General features: G+C 29.9%; 1 protein-coding gene and 1 pseudogene across 1 annotated transcript; one reads left to right on the top strand and one right to left on the bottom strand.

Annotated features, from left to right (window-relative positions):
• Window positions 1-5,906: 5,906 nt before the first annotated feature.
• LOC108470627 (receptor-like protein kinase FERONIA) lies at window positions 5,907-9,036 on the bottom strand. Its single transcript, XM_017771994.2, has one exon. It carries the CDS (start codon window positions 8,846-8,848, stop codon window positions 6,086-6,088), a length of 2,763 nt encoding a protein of 920 aa, XP_017627483.1. The 5' UTR covers window positions 8,849-9,036; the 3' UTR covers window positions 5,907-6,085.
• On the top strand, window positions 8,885-12,230 carry LOC128295398 (photosystem I P700 chlorophyll a apoprotein A2-like; annotated as a pseudogene).
• The last annotated feature ends 6,367 nt before the right edge of the window (window positions 12,231-18,597 follow it).

The following is an 18,597-nucleotide window of genomic DNA, read 5'->3' as shown; positions in this document are numbered from 1 at the left end:
GAGATGGTGTGTAGAGGATGGGAGTAGGATTCTGCATAACTGATTTTGTTATTTGTTTCCGTAAAGGACTTAGATCCAATCTGAATCTGAATGTATATGTGATATCTATATAAATTTTATGTCTATTTCTGATGGGTTACACACTGAGTTTACGAAAACTCACATCTGTTTGTTTGTTCTGTCCAGGTAATCCACAGACTTAGGCAGACCAGTGCAGTGGAGACTCAGCGATGACTACTCAATCGTAAACTGTTTAAACTTAGTAATTATGGTTCATTTAAAATTCTGGATTCATTTGAGAGTTTGTAATTTCTGGGACTCTCTAGACTATATGGTTTTTAACTGTTGAATTTTTTTTTTGGTTTGTTTGATAATATGCATGCTTTGATAAAATGTTTTTTTTGAAAACGACGGTTTTACGCAAATAAATGTTTATCTAAAAATACAAACAGGATTTCTAAAATGTATTGTTTTATTAAACTTCCGCTGTAAAATATGTTTTTTCAAATAAACCAATTAATTAATGTTTTTGATAATGGATATAAAAGAATGTGAGTTAATAAGCTGAAATGATTTGACGTAACGACTCTATTTTCAAACCCATTCTTTGTGACATCTCCGGATACGGCCATAACGTTAAGGCTGGGTTTGGGGTGTTACATTGACACTAACTAAAGATTGATGACAGCACTAGGATAAATAATTGTAGTGCATTTAGTGTTTTTAGTATGATGTATTTACGTATTTAAATTTTGTTTTACTCACAATTTAATATATATTTTTAGTTTAATATCATATATATTTATTTATTATTTATTAATTAATTTCAAGCCATACGTTTTATTATTTAATATGTCATTTTAAACATATCTCTCGTATTCTAAAATTTAGTTTCTAAACTTATGTGTGATAAAATTTATAGTAATTAAATTTATAATATTTAACATTTTTAGTATACAATTATTTAAAGACAAATAAATAAAAATTTAATTTAATTTTATAAAAAAACATAATCTATTATCATTAAATTTTGTCAAAAATAAACATACACATAACTTGAAAAATATATTATATTTAACATAAATTTTACGGGTTAGTATTTGGTATCTTGGTAGTATATTTTTCAATTCCACAAGCACTTGAAAAATTGTCATGTTATTTTCTTTTTTTAATATTTAATATTTAATATTTTACTATACTCCTATAGGACACTTGTTAGCCTCTTGATCTTACTTGTGAAGTCTAAATATTTTTCTAAATTTTACTATAAAATAATTATAAAATACTTTTTTGTGATAAATTATAAAAATACTTTTAATAATTAGACCTGTACTATTTTGTAATTAATTTTTCAAAAAATAAACATAGAATAATTAATAGGCACAATGGCTTATTTGGCCCTTTAACTTTACAAAAAAAAAGGTTATTTTAACCATCTATTTAATTTTCCACTTGATTTAGCCCTTAAGCTTCCACTTTTTGTCAAATCATCCAAAATGGATGAAAACGTTAATGTCTATTAACTTTGTTGATGTGGCATACACGTGAATTGTCACATGGATGCCACATCAGCAATTAATTAATTTTTTAAATTTTAAAAATTATTTTAAAAAATAAAATTATTAAAGTATAAAAATATTTTTTGTATTTTTTTCAAAATTAATTAATTACTCATGTGGCATACACGTCAGCAAAGTTAAGATATGTTAACTTTTCCATCCATTTTGGGATGATTTAACAAACAATGCAAGTTCAATGGATAAAAGAGGCGAAAAATTAAATAGAGGGTTAAAATGACTTTTTTGTAAAGCTAGAGGGCCAAATAAGTCATTATTCTTAATTTAAAATTTACCTTGTAAATAAATTGGTTAAATTTTGCTATTAGTCCATGTACTTTGCGAAAGTTATGGATTTTGTTCCTATACTTTTTGAATTTTTAAATTTTAGTCCTGACTCAAATAATAGCAATTAAATCTTTTTGGTTAAATTCAATTACTAGTCATATACTATGCATATAATTGTAGGTTTAGTTCATATTCTCCAATTGAATCATTCTAAAGGGCTAGTTCACCATTGCTGCTGCAACCGAAATATGTTTTTCAAAAGTATTTGAAAAGTGCTTTGTAGAAAAGTGTTGTGAAAAAGTGTGTTTGTTAGTTTTTAACATTCTCCATTGCAGCAAAAAATTGCAATTGAAAGTTAAAATGCCATTTTTAGACATGATAGTAAAAAAAAAACATTAGTTAAGTTGTATGATATTTAAATAATTTAATATAATGATGCATGAAACATATATTTTAAATACTTTTTAAGTAATTAATATAAATTATTTGTAAAATTGATGATATATAAAATATTTTTAAAAAATAAATATAATAATAAATAATATTTTAAATAATTTAATATAATGATATATAAAATATAATTAAACTATTTTTATATACATTTTAAATAATTAATATAATTAAAAGTATTTTAATAATTTTCACTTTCAAACGCAAAAGCCAAAAGGATCTAAATCTTAGCTTTTTGCGTTTGTATAAAAGAACACTTTTCCATCCCAGTTTTTGTGTTTGTATAAAAAAACACTATTCCACCGCAATGGATAACGCGCCCTAAGTTTTTATACTTTTAATATTTTGAAATTTCAATATTGACGCAAATGACAGTCGTTAGTTAATTAACTAAATTTTTAGTGAGTAATACGTGGAAATGACAGGTTAACATGACTTTACATATGATAATATATTTGTCGCATCAACTTTTAAAAATAGTAGAACTTAATAAATTTAACAATTATCGTTTGGTGAGGTCCAAAATTTAAAATTTTAAAAATATAAAGACTAAAAATAATCAAATTAAAATATATAAATTAAATCTGCACATTTTGCAAAGTACTGAGATTAACGGTATAATTTAACTAAACAAATTTTAAAGAAATTATTATAATATCTTTTATAAAACTTCAAGAGAATAAATAACAGTTTAATCTATACGAGGTAAGCCCATTTTCTATCAAATATAGGAATTTGTGTACTTTTCCTGTTAAACATATTTTGTAGTCTTGAAAGTGATGTAATAATGTCACGAGTGTCAAATAACAATATGTGTGGTGGGTTTGTAATGTAAGAAGTCACATAATTTTTCTTTTTGGTCAAAATGGGTGTTAGCTAGATTTGTTGATATGTCGGTCACTCGGACTGATTTAAAGGTTTATTTAAAAAGTAGAAGAATTTAAATAAAAATATAAACTAGAAAAATAGATTTTGACAAAAAAATAAAATTTGTTTCTAAAAGGGCCAGGTCTCATTGAATTTAAAAAAAATTGTTACTAATTTCTTTTTCATTATTTTGCTATTATATTGTTACTATTTTGTATTATTTAGATATTATATAACTCTTATTTTATTATTAATTTTGCTACTATTTTAGAGATATTTGCTTACTAAGTTACACTTATCTTAGTGTTATAAACATTTATTTTAATAATTTTAGTGTATTTGATATATTATATTTTGAAATTTATTTTATATGAAAAAAAATTATCTGGTGGGTAAGCCAAACTTAGGTTTTTGTATTTTTATCTGAACCAGACTTGAACAAAATTTTAGACCATTTTTTAAATCGAACCGAACTTAAAAAATAGACTTAAAATTTTTAATTGGCCCAACCCGGCCCATTAATAACACTAATGTAAACTTTTATTTACATTAAGTTTTAATAAACTTAACTGGTTTTTTTCAAATTATCTTCGCAAACAACTAAAGGCTAGTTTGATAATGATTTTGAAAAGTCTTGTGGAAAACTGCTTTTAAAAAATTTGGTTTAAAATTTGAATATTTAGCATTCTTTGTAAAAAGTACTTTTAAGAAATAAAATGTTCATTTTAAACATGTTATTATCAAGTAATAAATATGCATTTAAATCATATTTAAATTAGTTAATATTATTATATTTTAGTAAAAATATAAAAAATTATTATAACTTCTTGTTAATATTTTAATATATGAAATATAAATTTTAAATATTTTAAGCAATAAATATTAATTATTTATAAAATTTAATTAGAATATATAAACTATATTTTAAATATTTAAATATAACTATTAAATATTTGTAATTAGTATTTTAAAAATATTTTTATTTTTAATTAATGACTTAACACATTTGTAATTAAGCTCCAAAAAAGGAAAGTACTATGTTATTAGAGGGTAAAAAGTAATTAAACACTAAAAGTACTTTTGGGAGAGGAAAAGCTAAAATTTTAATTTCTCATTTTTCAAAATATTTTCAAAAGTACTTCTGAAAAACTAAAAATTCAGCTAAAAATAACTTATTTATCATAGCTTTTCTTTTAAAAGTACTTTTTTTAAGCACTGCAGAGCCTAAACTTTACAACTTAAGGGTTCCAAAAATTTTGTAGACCGAAAGAAACTCATTTTATCTCAAAATAATTGATTCGATAAATAGAATGTTTATTTATTTTTAAATAATTAGAACTGTTTCCATCCCTTTTGCAATTTAAAATTAGTTCTATTCCTACCGAAATGATATTTAAATAAATATTTTTAATAATATTTTCTCTAGAATTAATATAATTTATCCTTTAAAAATGTATTTTAAAAGAATTTTTACTCTAATATCTTTTCTTTTGCAAAATTATTGGGTTGTTAAGTGAAGTTTGTTTGATAAAATGTTAAAAAATTCCAATCAACTAAAATTAATATTTTCAAAAATGTTTGATAACCCACAATGAAAACTACTCAATAGAAATTTTTTTTGTACAAGAAGGTATAGAAAATGATAAGTAAATACTTATCACTTAATAGAAAATAAATTCTAAGATTTTTATTTTATTTTATTTCATTTAAGATTATATTATCTTTTATCAAACAATCTAATAATATTTATTATTTAATTTTAAATAAAATATCAAATATATTTTACACTTAATTTTTTAATATTTATCTTTTCAATACTTAATGTTTTTTCGATTTGTTAAAGATAAGTAATTGAATGACTCGAGTTTCGTTTGCGTCTTAATCTTGTGTCTTACTAAATCATTAATAATTCTACTGAAATTAAGTATTTGATAGATAATTTATTTAACAATCTCTATGTTCGTATGCACTTCCGTAACTTTTTAACCTCACACTCTATTACTTATTATTTTATTTATGAGGTAAAAATATTATTTAACAAATATATTTATTAAGATTTCATATAAAAATTAATTAATGTTTTTATTACAATGATAAAATTAACTATTTATTATTCATAGTGTTCCAAATTTAAATCTCGTTAGAATTAAATTTTTATTAATTTATTATATAAGAAGACAAAATATTATCATAAAAATATTTTTTTGTATATGAGAAGATATTTTAATAATTTTATAATTGAATTAATGTCCGATTAACTGTAATATTAATATCTCGTTCGGTTACTACTGTAATAACATAAAAAATACTTATTTAATATATATGTTTTAACATGAGAGAAAAATAATGTACTAACATGATGAATAAATAGTCCATTGTAGTCAAATCATTTGGTAGGTAGATTGTTAATCATATAATACACACCTATTATTTTGTTGGGTTAAAGTATTAAAACAAGTAAAACATAAATGTTATTTTATAAAATATCATTTTGCCTAAAACTAATCATTTATTTAAAAATTATAATACAACAAATAAATTGGTACATCATAAATCTCAATCCAAGAATTCAATTGTAGGCATAAAAGCTCCAAAGCATAAAAATGAATGAATACCTGACGTAAGATTTATTGACTGTTGTATTAATTTTTTTTAATTTATATCTTTTCAAATGAGTGTATCATCACGATTTCTAATTTTAAATTTTCAATACAATAGCTAAAACTACTCATGACCCTCCCAATCTGAATAATGCACTTTCACGTTTATATTGGAATTTCTTGGTGATTAACATAGGTACATGAAACTACCTTGAAATATCTAATATCACAATACAATTTTTTTTTTTTTGAAATCAAGCAAATATATATTTGGATCTTTCTCAAATGAATTCAACAAAACTACCAGCAAGCTTCATGTTTGGATCATCGTCCTTGTGGGTTTCTAATCTCGGAAAACACTGCCTTAGACGAGTACTTATCAGAATCCTTGATACAAAAACTTTGTTCATCGCTTGTTGTTAAACTGAAAGAAGTAGTGCTCTTGGAGTTCATGACATGATCGCCAATGCTACTGAACACTTCCCCACTCTCATCTTCCATTTCATAGGTTTTAAACTCATCCATGTCTTCTTCAATGCCACCACTGGCATTTGGTTTAAGGGGATCCTCCTCTGCACTTTCTTGCAATTGCAGTGCGAACTGTAGTCCCCACACCACAGCATCCAGCGATGGTCTCTCGATTCCATCATCATGCAAGCAACTCATTGCCACTTCAGTGAATTTTTTCAAACACTCAGGTGCAATCTTTCCTTTCAAAAATGGGTCAATGATATTGTAAAGTGTTCCATTTCGATAGCATTCTTGAGCCCATGTTGCTAAGCTTACCTTATTCTTCTCGGCCGACCGACTAATCGGTGGCCTAGCACATAATATTTCACAAAGGACCACACCGAATGAATATACATCGGACCTTTCAGTCAATTGTCCACGACGATAATACTCTGGATCCAAGTACCCGAAGCTGCCTTTCACAACCGTGCTAACATGGGTTTGGGACATGTTAGTGGGGCCGACTCTAGACAATCCGAAATCCGAAACTTTAGCCACCCAGTTCTCATCCAGCAAGATATTTGTTGTCTTAACGTCCCGATGAATGATAGTGTGTTTTGCACCTGAATGAAGATACTGCAACCCTTGAGCGGCACCAACACAAATCTCTAGCCTTTGTTTCCATGAAAGAGGAGGGTTTTTGGTGTTGTAAAGATGATCACGAAGTGTTCCATTAGCCATGTAATCGTAGACCAGAATCATCTCACCGTCATCGTTGCAATAGCCGATCAATGAGACCAAATGGAGGTGGCGTAGCTGGGACAGCATCTCGATCTCGGTCCTGAATTCGTGAGCACCTTGTTGAGACTCAGGGTTCAACCGTTTGATTGCAACTTGGGTCTCCCCACCATCGATGAATCCTTTGTAAACGTTGCCGAAACCTCCAACACCAATAATGAAAACATTGTCGAAGTTGTTGGTTGCTCGTTTGATCTCAGACAGTGAAAAGTAACGACAAAGATCAGAAGGCAGAGATGAGCCACCACACTTGGTTGACTCCTTTACTGGAACTCCTTGACCGTAAAACTGACTCCACTGTGAAACTCCCTTACTGGAACTGGTATCTTTGACTCTCATCTTTTGACGGTAAACGAAGAAACAAAGAAGAGAAAGAACAACAAAGCCCAATATTACGCCTCCCACAATGCCAAATACTGCTTTGTTGTTGTTATGCTTGGTTGAGGTTGGTGGTGAATTTTCCTTTTGATTTATTGGAACTGGATCTGGACTGGCAAGAACAAAACCGCTGCTCAATTTTAAGATTTCAAGCCCATTCAAGATGGCATCAGAATAAAGAGTTCTCCAAGACGAAGGATGTAAAGCAATAGAGAGATTTTGCTGCTTTTGATTTCCTTTCTTTCCTATTGACACCACATAATCCCGATATACTGGAATCCCATTTCCACCACTCCAGGATATAACATCCGCTGCAGTTTCTGCAGTTAAATTAGCTAATAAGATCTCAAACACTCTATCACCTTCTTTGGTTATCTCTATCTGGAACTCACAAAAATGTAACCTTACGAAGTAATTGAACCCAGAATCAACAGGAAACTCCCATGTCAGATAGTAGTTATCATTCTGGGTCTTGTTCGTCCCCATGGTCCTGGCAGTTATATAAACATCCCTTGGAGCAGAGTACGATGGTATACTGCTGAAGGTGAGATTAATACTGGTATTAACAGGAAGAGCACTTGGTTTGGCTATTGTCAAATAGGCGTCATCTGTTAACCAGCTCCGGAACATCCCAGTGTCTTCTCCTGGCGGGATTTTGCTCCCACCAACTTTGACTCGATACATCATCTCAAGGGCAGTGTTGTTTCCTAGGGTATACGAGCTTCCCTGGGCCTGGCCAACAAAAGGTACGCCGTCATCATCAATCTCTGGTGTATAATATAGATTGATCGGCATGGAAACAACTTCCATGGCATTGATGAAAGCATAAGAATGAGTGATATCAGGACTAGGAGTGAAGGTTAAGTTTAACCTTTGACCTTCAACGTTTGTACAAAATTCTTTGATAAGTGGAACGTTGGGTACAGCATGGAGTGAAGCATTGAAATTCCTGAGAAGGGTAAAAGGACCAGCTTGAACAGAGAAGAAAGCTTTCTTAGAAGGGTCGTCAAAGCTTAGATATGAAGTTGGATAGAAATGCAAGCGGATGAACTTTGGGCCAGAAGTGAGGGGAATAGAATAGGTGAACTGTGAGTAAGAGAGACGAGCTGTGGAGTAGGGGACATTATCAACAAATGAGGGCTGTGGAGATACAGCTTCAGTCGCTAATGATTTGTTCTTGTTGTTTTGTGGCTCTATGGGGCTAAATTTTCCATTGCCATCTCCAACCCAAGAACGGCCATCGGGAGACAAGGCATTGGTGGAAGGAGAACCGCAGTCAATTGTGATGTTTTCTATGGGGTAGTAAGGGGTAACATTGAAATCTGCCATAACAGGAACCACAAGGTATTGACTGAAGAAGAAGAAGAAGAGACAGGGGAACGAGTTTTGAGGGGAAAAAGTTGTTTTGGTTGGAATCTTCATTGCGAGGGAAAAACAGAGAGGCAGAGAGAGAAGATGCATATGGAGAAAGGGATAAGAGATGAAGAAAGGTAGAAAATGAATAGTGAAGTGGAGATGGAGTGCAGGAAAGAGACAGTTACAGTAGATTTGAATTTTCAAATTCCCATTTTCGTAAATTGATTAGTGAAGTTAGTAGAGTTTAACATTTGTTTCTTATGTGTAATCCAGAGAATGTCACTAAAAACCTAAAAACCATATGTTATTATCATCACTCTCCTCTACTGCATATGGGAAACGGTGGACTTAGTCAAACAACAATTGACTTTTTGGCAGCACCTTTTTGGTGCTATTTTTCAGCTATCCAAATATTAAGATGCAGTGAGATTTTTTTTTTCTTTAGCAATTAAATTTCTATTTGTTTTGGAAAAAAAGGGAGGAAAAAAACAGAAATGGAATTGTATTGGTTGAATAATCAAATAGAGGCCACTATTCTCACCAATGACAGAATTTGGAATTTTGGGAGTTTCGATTGAATGTTCTAATAATTTGGGTACGCATTTATGTCTTTACCTAAAATATAGTAAACTATAGTGTTTGTTTCGATTGAGCCCCGACAAAGGAAAGAAAAAAATTGAAAACTATATATATTCTTTTCATATGATGTTTAGTATAAAATATTAAAAAAATGGAAATATATATTTTTTACTATTTGGTAGTGTTAAGATTTCACCTTGCAAATTTGTCCGTCTTCTTACAATTAAATATTAAAATTTATCACTATACTTTATTTTAATTGATATTTGTAATTATATTTTAAGAATATAGGTAAATTTATAACTCATGTTTTAAGCGATTGAACTCGTTAGTGAATTTTGAATTTTATTAAATTTAGCCATCAACTTTGATTTTTTTTTAAAATTTAATTTTGATAGTTTAAGAACAAGATTTAACGTAAAAAATATTTTTCAAATATTTTATTTTAATAATTAATAATAAATTAATGGGTTGAGATTCACTCCATTAATATATAATCAAATGATCATCACCATTAAAATGTGTAGGATCATGTGAGACTCGTTTATTAAATGTGGAAATTAAGTTGTGAATGGTGATTTAAAATGAAACAGTAAAATTACATTCTTTTTTATAAATAATTTTATTTATTAATACTTAACATTATATTAATTAGTTTATTATTTTAATTATAAAAATAAAATATTAAAAATATTTTTATTAATTTTTTCTTCAAATTATTTTAAATTAAAATTGAATAGCAAAATTTAATCAAAAACCAATCAAGCAAAAGTGAACTTTTGTTTCTCCAATCTCTGGCACTGACCGTCAGATTGATTTGGATCTAAGGTATGTTCTTCTACTTGTCGATGAATACTGATCCAACATATTGATTATCGAATCATCGCTTGGAGATCGCTGACAGAACTTTTAAAAAATAAAAACCTTAACAACCCAATGAATTAAATAAAAACTTTTGAATAGTTCAGTGACCAAATTGTAATTTTTTTTAGTTAAGTGACCAAAACGAAAATTTATTCATAATTTAGTAACTAATGATATAGTTAATAAAAAAGAAAAAGGGGGGGGATGAAGCTATGTATGGCGTGGGTGTATATTATTATTATTTTAGTTAGATTAGGAGTTTTAATGTTTTTAGTGTTTTCATTTAAATAAATTAAGATAAATTAATAATTTATTTTTATTTTTCATGTTTGTTTTATAATTTATATTTGGAGTTGGTGGCTATCCCTTTTAATAACATAATCGTCAAATCTCGTCTAAATCATCATTTGTCAGGACTATTCAGAGTAAGTTCCTTAGCTTGGACAGGGCACTTAGTTCATGTCGCTATTCCTAGATCCCAAGGGGAATATGTTCGATGGAACAATTTCTTAGATTTATTACCGTATTCCCAATGGTTAGGCCCATTTTTTTAGGTCAGTGGAATCTTTATGCTCAAAACCCCGGTTCAACTAGCCATTTATTTGGTACATCCCAAGGATCAGGAACTGCCATTCTAACACTTCTCGGGGGATTCCATCGACAAACGCAAAGTTTTCGGGTAATTGATATTGCACACCATCATTTAACTATTGCAATTTTTTTCCTAATAGCGGGTCATATGTATAGAACTAACTTTGGAATTGGTCCCAGTATAAAAGATCTTTTAGAAGCACATATTCCTCCTGGAGGATGATTGGGGCGGGAGCTTAAGGATCATTATGACACAATCAATAATTTGATTCATTTTCAATTAGGCCTTACTCAGCTTCTTTAAGGGTCATTACGTCCTTGGTAGCTTACCACATGTACTCTTTACCTGCTTATGCATTTATAGCACAATACTTTACTACTCAAGCTGCGTTATATACCCATCACCGATAAATTACATGATTCATCATGAAAGGAGCTTGTGCCCATAGAGCTATATTTTTTATTAGAGATTACGATCCGAAAAAAAATGAGGATAATGTATTGACAAGAATGGTAGACCACAAAGAAGCTAACATATCCCATTTAAGTTAGGCCAACCTCTTTCTAAGATTCCAGACTTTGGGACTTTATGTCCATAATGATGTCATGCTTGCTTTTTGGACTCCAGGGAAACAAATCTTGATCGAACCCATATTTGTCTAACGGATCCAATCTGTTCATGGTAAAACTTCATACGGCTTTGATGTGCTTTTATCTTTAATGAATGGCCCATCATTCAATGCCGGTCGAAGCATATGGTTGCCTTTAATGAAAATAGTAATTCACTATTCTTAACAATAGGTCCTAGAGACTTTTTGGTTCAACATGCTATTACTCTAGGTTTACATACAACTACATTGATCTTAGTAAACGGCGCTTTAGATACGCGCAATTCCAAGTTGATGCCGGATAAAAGGGATTTCGGTTATAGTTTTCCTTGCGATGATTTGGGGTAAGGTGGCACTTGTGATATTTCGACATGGGACCCATTTTATTTGGCAGTTTTCTAGATGTTAAATACCATTGCATAGCATTGGAAACACATCACAGTATGGCAGGGTAACGTCTCACAGTTTAATTAATCTTCCACTTATTTGATGAGATGGTTAAAAAATTATCTATGGTTAAACTCTTAACAACTTATCAATGGGTATAACCCATTTGGTATGAATAGTTTATCAGTCTGGACGTGGATATTCTTATTTAGACATCTTGTTTGGGCTACCAGATTTATATGCTTAATTTCTTGGCACAGATATTGGCAAGAATTGATTGAAATTTTGGCATGGGCTCATGAACGCGTACCTTTAGCTACTTTGATTCGATGGAGAGATAAACTAGTGGCTCTTTCTATTGTGCGGGCAAGATTTGTTGGATTAGCCCCCTTTTTTGTAGGTTATATTTTACTTATGCGGCTTTCTTGATTGCCTCTACATTGGGCAAATTTGGTTAATTTTTTATGTTATGTGTTGTATCTGCGATAATATCATCTCTTTCGATGGATAAGGGGGTATGCCCCCTTCTATTGCTACATCTAGGATTCGACTTGTATCATTGATAATATCAAGATTTATCAAAGATTCAATTAATTTTTAATTGATGAATTATTATTTTTGCATCTTATGCCTATCATTTTCCTTTTTTTTTTGTGGGGGATAAGGACGATAGGATTTGAATATGTGGCTATTTTTATATATATATACCCATGCGCAAGGATTGATTGTATTACTTTATTTAATTCAGTAATGAAATAGTATTTTTTACTTGAGTCACCATGAAGTTTTTAAAATTTGTTTCAAAGCTGTTATAAAATTTTAAAATATAGTAAAATCAAATATTAAAAATATGAACAATTTTTTTTTTAAGTCAGAACTTTAAATTTCTAATCAATAGTTTTTAATATATATTTAAAATTTTAAGCATCATTAAAATTTTAAACAAAATTTACAATTAAAATTTTTGTAACATTATATTTATTCTTTTAATATATTTTTAAAATATGAACATCTACTTGAAATAAACAAAATTAATCAAAAGAAAATTAAAATAAAAAATAAGACTAAAGCTAACATCAAAATTAAATTAAAACTATAATTATAATTACAAAATTTTAAAATATAAAATAAATAAAATAGAAAAATGGGCTAAATAAAAAAGATTTAAATATAAAGAAAAGAAAACCTAAATGTGGAAACTTCAAATGTAAAATGACTCGAAGGTTATTAAACCCCAACATGGAATTGGCAACTCCGTGAGAATCCAAAATTGGAATGAGTAGTCCCTTAAACATTTTATTTAAAAGAAAAATCATTCCTCCGATGCTCTAAAAAAATATTTTTTCTTCAAAACACCATTTATATAATCTACCTTTTCAATAAAATGTCTCAACTTATATAGGGAAGCTTTTAATTTTCTTTTAAGAAATTGAAATGAAATTTTAATTTTTAATAGTCTATATCTTATAATTTTTAAAGGATTAAATTAAATTTTCAAAATTTTAGGGGGGCAAAGTGCAATTTTACCTTTACTAATTTAAAATTTTAAAATTTTCTATAGGGTCAAAACAACAATTTTCTATTTTAGGGGGACCGAGCCCCTGCCAGTCCCCTGGATTTGCCTCTAGACTTATATATCAATATCTGCACTCAGAACTTCACGTAACTTTGGATTTCAATGTAATAGCCCGATTTTGGGCCTAGTTGGAATAGTGGTTTCAGAACCACTATTCCGGGGCCGAAGAAATTATTTTAATGTTATTTTATGTGTTATAGCATGATTATATGAGTGCATGAAAATTTTGGTGAAATAATTTTAGCGATTTCATGCTTAATTGTGAAAAAGGACTAAAATCGCATAAAGGGAAAAAGTTGTGATTTGCTAGCTAAATATGTTAAATTTATAGAAAACCATAATTGGGGGTGTTTAAAGTGCAAATAGACCCATTTTATAGGCTTGGCCGGCCATAGAGACAAATAAGAGTAGAAAAGTTTAGGTGTAGTTAGTAGCTTAATTTTGACAAGAAATAAAACAAAAAGAAAAGGGATGTCATCTTTTCATCTTTCTTCCTTCCTCCACTAGTAGCTTAATTTTGACAAGAAATAAAACAAAAAGAAAAGGGATGTCATCTTTTCATCTTTCTTCCTTCCTCCACAAAAAATACCAGCAAAATAGGGGTTTTGAGAGCTCAAAATTTTAGAAACTTCCATCCCTTGCAAGTAAGTGATTTTGATGATCATTTTTGTTGATTTTTGTGTTTTTGGGACCCTTGTAGCATGAGCTAACTAAAGGTGGGCTATTTTGCAAAATGGTTGAAAGTCTAGGGTTTTGCCATGAGAGCATTTATGTTGTTTGCTGAATTTTTATGGAAGAAAATGAGACTTGGTTGTGTAATAAACAACTTTTGTGAAAGAAGTTTGCATGAAAACACTTAAAAAAAGGATTTTTTGTAAAGTTGTAAAATAAGTTGTAAATGTGTGAAATAATTGAAATTGTGAGTTGCTATAGTTATAAAAAGAATTCAACTAGGCTTAGTAAAGGAGAAAATCCGATAAAAATCAATTTACGAGCCTAAGGACAAAATCGTAATTTTTATAAAGTCTAAGGGCAAAACAGTCATTTTGCCAAATTGTGAATTATAGGATGTTTTAATGAATGTAATGATTAAATGAGTGAATTTAATCATGTTAGATCAAGGAAATCGAGAATTGGGCTTAAATAGGAAAGTACGAGGTTATGGACTAAAATGGAGTAATTGGCCGAAATTTACATTCGAGGTAAGTTCGTATGATAATAATAGTGTAATGTTATGTTTGAATTATAATTCTTTAATATTATTGCATATATTGTATGATTTAATATATATATTGGAAAAGTTGATGAAATGGTGTATATGATGTGGAAATATGACATGGAAGAATATTACATGAAATGCAAGAAAATGTTGATCCATGACAAGTGATATATGCAATATGTGATATGTGTTATGTAAATTCTTAAAAGCTTATTTGCTTTTTGAGTTATGCCTTATTATGCTATGAAAGGGCAATTGATACTATGGATAGTGAGATCGACACTTCGAGTAAGTTCGACAGAGATAGAGTATCAAAAAATCCCGTCTGAAACTTAGGAATAGTCTAGGGTACAAGTGACATGTCACTAGGATTTAAGAAATCTGACCTTGTTGAGGCAGTCCAAGTTCGTGATATATATGAGGCATCTGAGCTTGTTGAATTGGTCCGAGTTCATTATGGATGCGATACATGTAATTGGGTTCCGGGCAATGGTCTTGTGTATCCTACCGGTGGCTAGGTAATCCTTGAGTTGGCCGGATACCTGACAGCTTGTGTAAGCAGCCCGTGTAGCTACACCTTGACTGATAGCTTTTATGAGCAAGCCCGTGAGTAGCTCTATTAAGAGTGTTACATGTTATGAGGTAGCTTTGGCTACGTATGTGTATGTGGCACTTATGTACAAGTGTTCCGCATATCCAATAGTATTACGGGTGTTCAACTGGTAATAAAATGGATGATGTAAGGAAATTCCCTAAGAGGACATGTTACGAAAGTTATAGTTGTATACTATACTACGAGTGGTACAGGTATGTACACTAAGCTTATGATTATTGAGACTTTGAAATGTTGAGACATCGGTTAGCTAAGATATATGAATTATGATTATGAATTTTATTGCAATATCATGTTAACTTATATTGTGCATTTGAACATGGAATTCATGAAATGGTGAGTTCATGATTAGTTGAAAGTGAACTCATGATAGTTATCATTATATTGCACTAAAATAGTGTTGGACAACAGCAGTTGTGTGACTTTAAAAATTTACCAAAAATTTTGGAAATTGAGTTAGAGACTGAATAAAATATAAAATTAAATCTTAATGAGTCTAGTTTCAATAGAAGAAAAGATGTAAGCAAAAGACTTTCATATTATGAAATATTTAAATTGTTGTGAGACATAGTCAGAATGATTTCGAAATCCCCTATTCTCATTTGAGAAAATCATTGAAAATTGTAAAAAAATAGTTATGGGTTTTAATTTATATTATTAGAATTATGAATAAGTCTATTTTCAAAAGAAATAGACGGGAATATCGTCCAAGCCTCGTATTATGAGATAATTAATTTTTAGTGAAGATGGGTCAGAACTATCAGACAGTGAAAAAGGGGTAACTTTAAGGAATAAACTGTACTAATTGGCTAAACTAAAAACTATAAAAATCTTATGTTAAGAATATATGTAAGTCTAGTTTCTGGGAAAATTAACAGATCTTAATTTGGAGTTCTGTAACTCTAGATATAAATAATTTAGTGACTATGACTCGAGAAAACAGCTTAACCTGAACATAGGTAAAAAGACAATTATAATAGTATTACTTTGAGAGCATGTTGCAAGAATTGGAGGAACCATGTTGATAAGTTGCTTATTATTTTCATATGGACTTACTAAGCGTGAAGCTTATTCCCTCCTTTCCATTTCTTTTAGCTTTGTCAGGTTAACTCGGGGTTGGAGATCGTCGGAGGCAGTATCATACTATCAAGTCACTACCATTGGAATAATGAAGCATATATTAGAAATTTCAAGTGAATGACATGTATAGGGATCTAGTTTATTGACATGTATTATTATGCTTTGGCCAAATGTATTAGCTTATACTGAGTTATACTTATATGGCCATGAGATGTGGCTCATATTGATTATGACTTGTAAACCTAGCTATTCGCATCATGTCTAATGCTTATGATGTGATTATGTTTGTTTGCCATGTATGGTTGGTAATATGAAATGTGTGTTGGATGTATGCTCTATGACCAATTGAGGTGGTCATAGCCATGTAGTAATTGCATGTTATAAAAACAACATGATAATGGTTGGACATGAGTGCTTGATGGATAAGTTAGTAACCATAGTATAATGGTAAAAGTGATCATCAAAATGACAAGTCTTATGAATGTGAATTAAGGAATCTAGACTTGGTATTTCATGAGTAGATGTATTGCTTATAAGAGGACATGTTAATGTTATGAATATGTCTTAATAAAGAGTGTTTAATCACTAAAATGAGGCCATGAATTGTGGTTTTAATATGTATAAGGTTGTAAGGGTTTATGGGTAACATGAAGGCTTGAAAAATAGCCTAAGTGTTGACTACACGGGCTGAGACATGGTCGTGTGTCTCAACCGTGTGAGGGACATGGCCTAGAGACACAGGCGTGTGGCCTGACCGCGTGGTTCGACTTTGTAACATCTCGAAATATGGCCTAAATGGAATAGTGGTCGTGAAACCACAAATCTGAGATAGAAAAGTTTATTTCGATTAATTTTTATGATTTACCGAGTGCTTAGATGCATGTGTTAGAGTATTGATAAGAAATTTTATAGATTGCATGTTTAATTTGCCTATTAGGGCTTATTTGCAGAAGTTGCTGTAACAGCTTGATTTAGGGCCTAAACGGAAAGATGGTTTTAGAACCATGAATTCGAATTCGAAAAATTTATTCCAATTAAGTTTTAAGGTTTATTTATTGATTAAAATATTGTGTAAAAATATCGTTAAGTAATTTTACTGATAAAGTGCTTAATTGGACTTTTAGGACTAAATTGCAAAAGTTGCAAAATATGTGTTCTAATTCATAAGTACTTGATTAAAATGGGGGTTTAAAGAGGAGGTCCTTAAATGGTAATTAGACCATTATATTTCATTTGGACAAAAATGAGCATGAATAGGACAAAATTTCAAAGAAATGCCTTAAAGGCATTTTAGTCATTTGGTAATTAAAAGAAATAAAAAAGGAAAATAAAGCCAAAATTGACTCATCTTTTTCATGGAGGCCTAAATTAGCATGGGGAAAGCCATGGCTAGGGTTTTCAAGCTTTCCAAGCTCAATAGTAAGTCCGTTCTAGCCCCGTTTTTCAAGTTCTTTACGATTTTGGAATCCCGATAACTTGATTAAGCTTATTCTAGCAATAATATAAGCTAGGGTTCATATTTGGAAAAATACCCATAGGTGAAATGTGTTTATTTTGATGCTTTATGGTAGAATATGAAGGCTGAAATTATGTTAAACAACTTTTGCTAAGCAGTTTTAAGCAAAAATGAGTAAAACGGCTTAATCGGTAAAAGTTGTTATTGTTCATAACTATGTGTTAGAGTGAGAATTTGATGTTGCTATAGAAGGGAAAAATGATCAATATATCATAAAACATAATAATAAGGGATGAAGTTTAATTCCCGAGCCTAGGGGAAAAAGTGTAAATATGCAAAAGTTTAGGGGCAAAATTGTAATTTTTCCAAAGTTTGAGTTAAGGACTGTTTTGAATAGTAAATTAATTAAATAAGTAAAATATGATGTTTTAGATCTCGGAAAACGAGATTTGAATCTAGAATGGGAGAAAAATCAAAAATCAAGAAAGTTGGTAAAATGGCCGTTTTAATATCGAGGTAAGTTCATATGTATAATAAGCATTAATTTATGCATGTTTCAATGTAAAATTGACATATTTACTATAATTTCCGAGGTGTTGAAAGTAAGTATAATTATGATGATTTAAATGTTCAATATTAATTCGACATGGAAATGAGAAAATATGTAAGTTTGTATGTAAATAATACATTATCTTTATTATGTTTTTGTATTTTAGCATATTTTATGTATTGTAGGTGATTTTTGAATCATAATTGACTATTGGAAGTATGGAATCAAGTATTAGAAAGAGAGAAATCCGGTTGAACCTTGGAAAGATTGGATGATACAGATGGTATGTAGCTAGGTCACATGTATGGTGCTGAGTGCACATCATGTGTAC

This window comes from Gossypium arboreum, chromosome 7, assembly GCF_025698485.1.
Source record: "Gossypium arboreum isolate Shixiya-1 chromosome 7, ASM2569848v2, whole genome shotgun sequence".
Classification (NCBI taxonomy): Eukaryota; Viridiplantae; Streptophyta; class Magnoliopsida; order Malvales; family Malvaceae; genus Gossypium; species Gossypium arboreum.
Note: the sequence above shows the minus strand (reverse complement) of the source record. Positions and strands in the feature narration are given on the sequence as shown.

Bases quoted from the DNA above. Each gene is read 5' to 3' on its own strand.
- LOC108470627 (XM_017771994.2), bottom strand. From the start codon at position 8,848: ATGCATCTTCTCTCTCTGCCTCTCTGTTTTTCCCTCGCAATGAAGATT.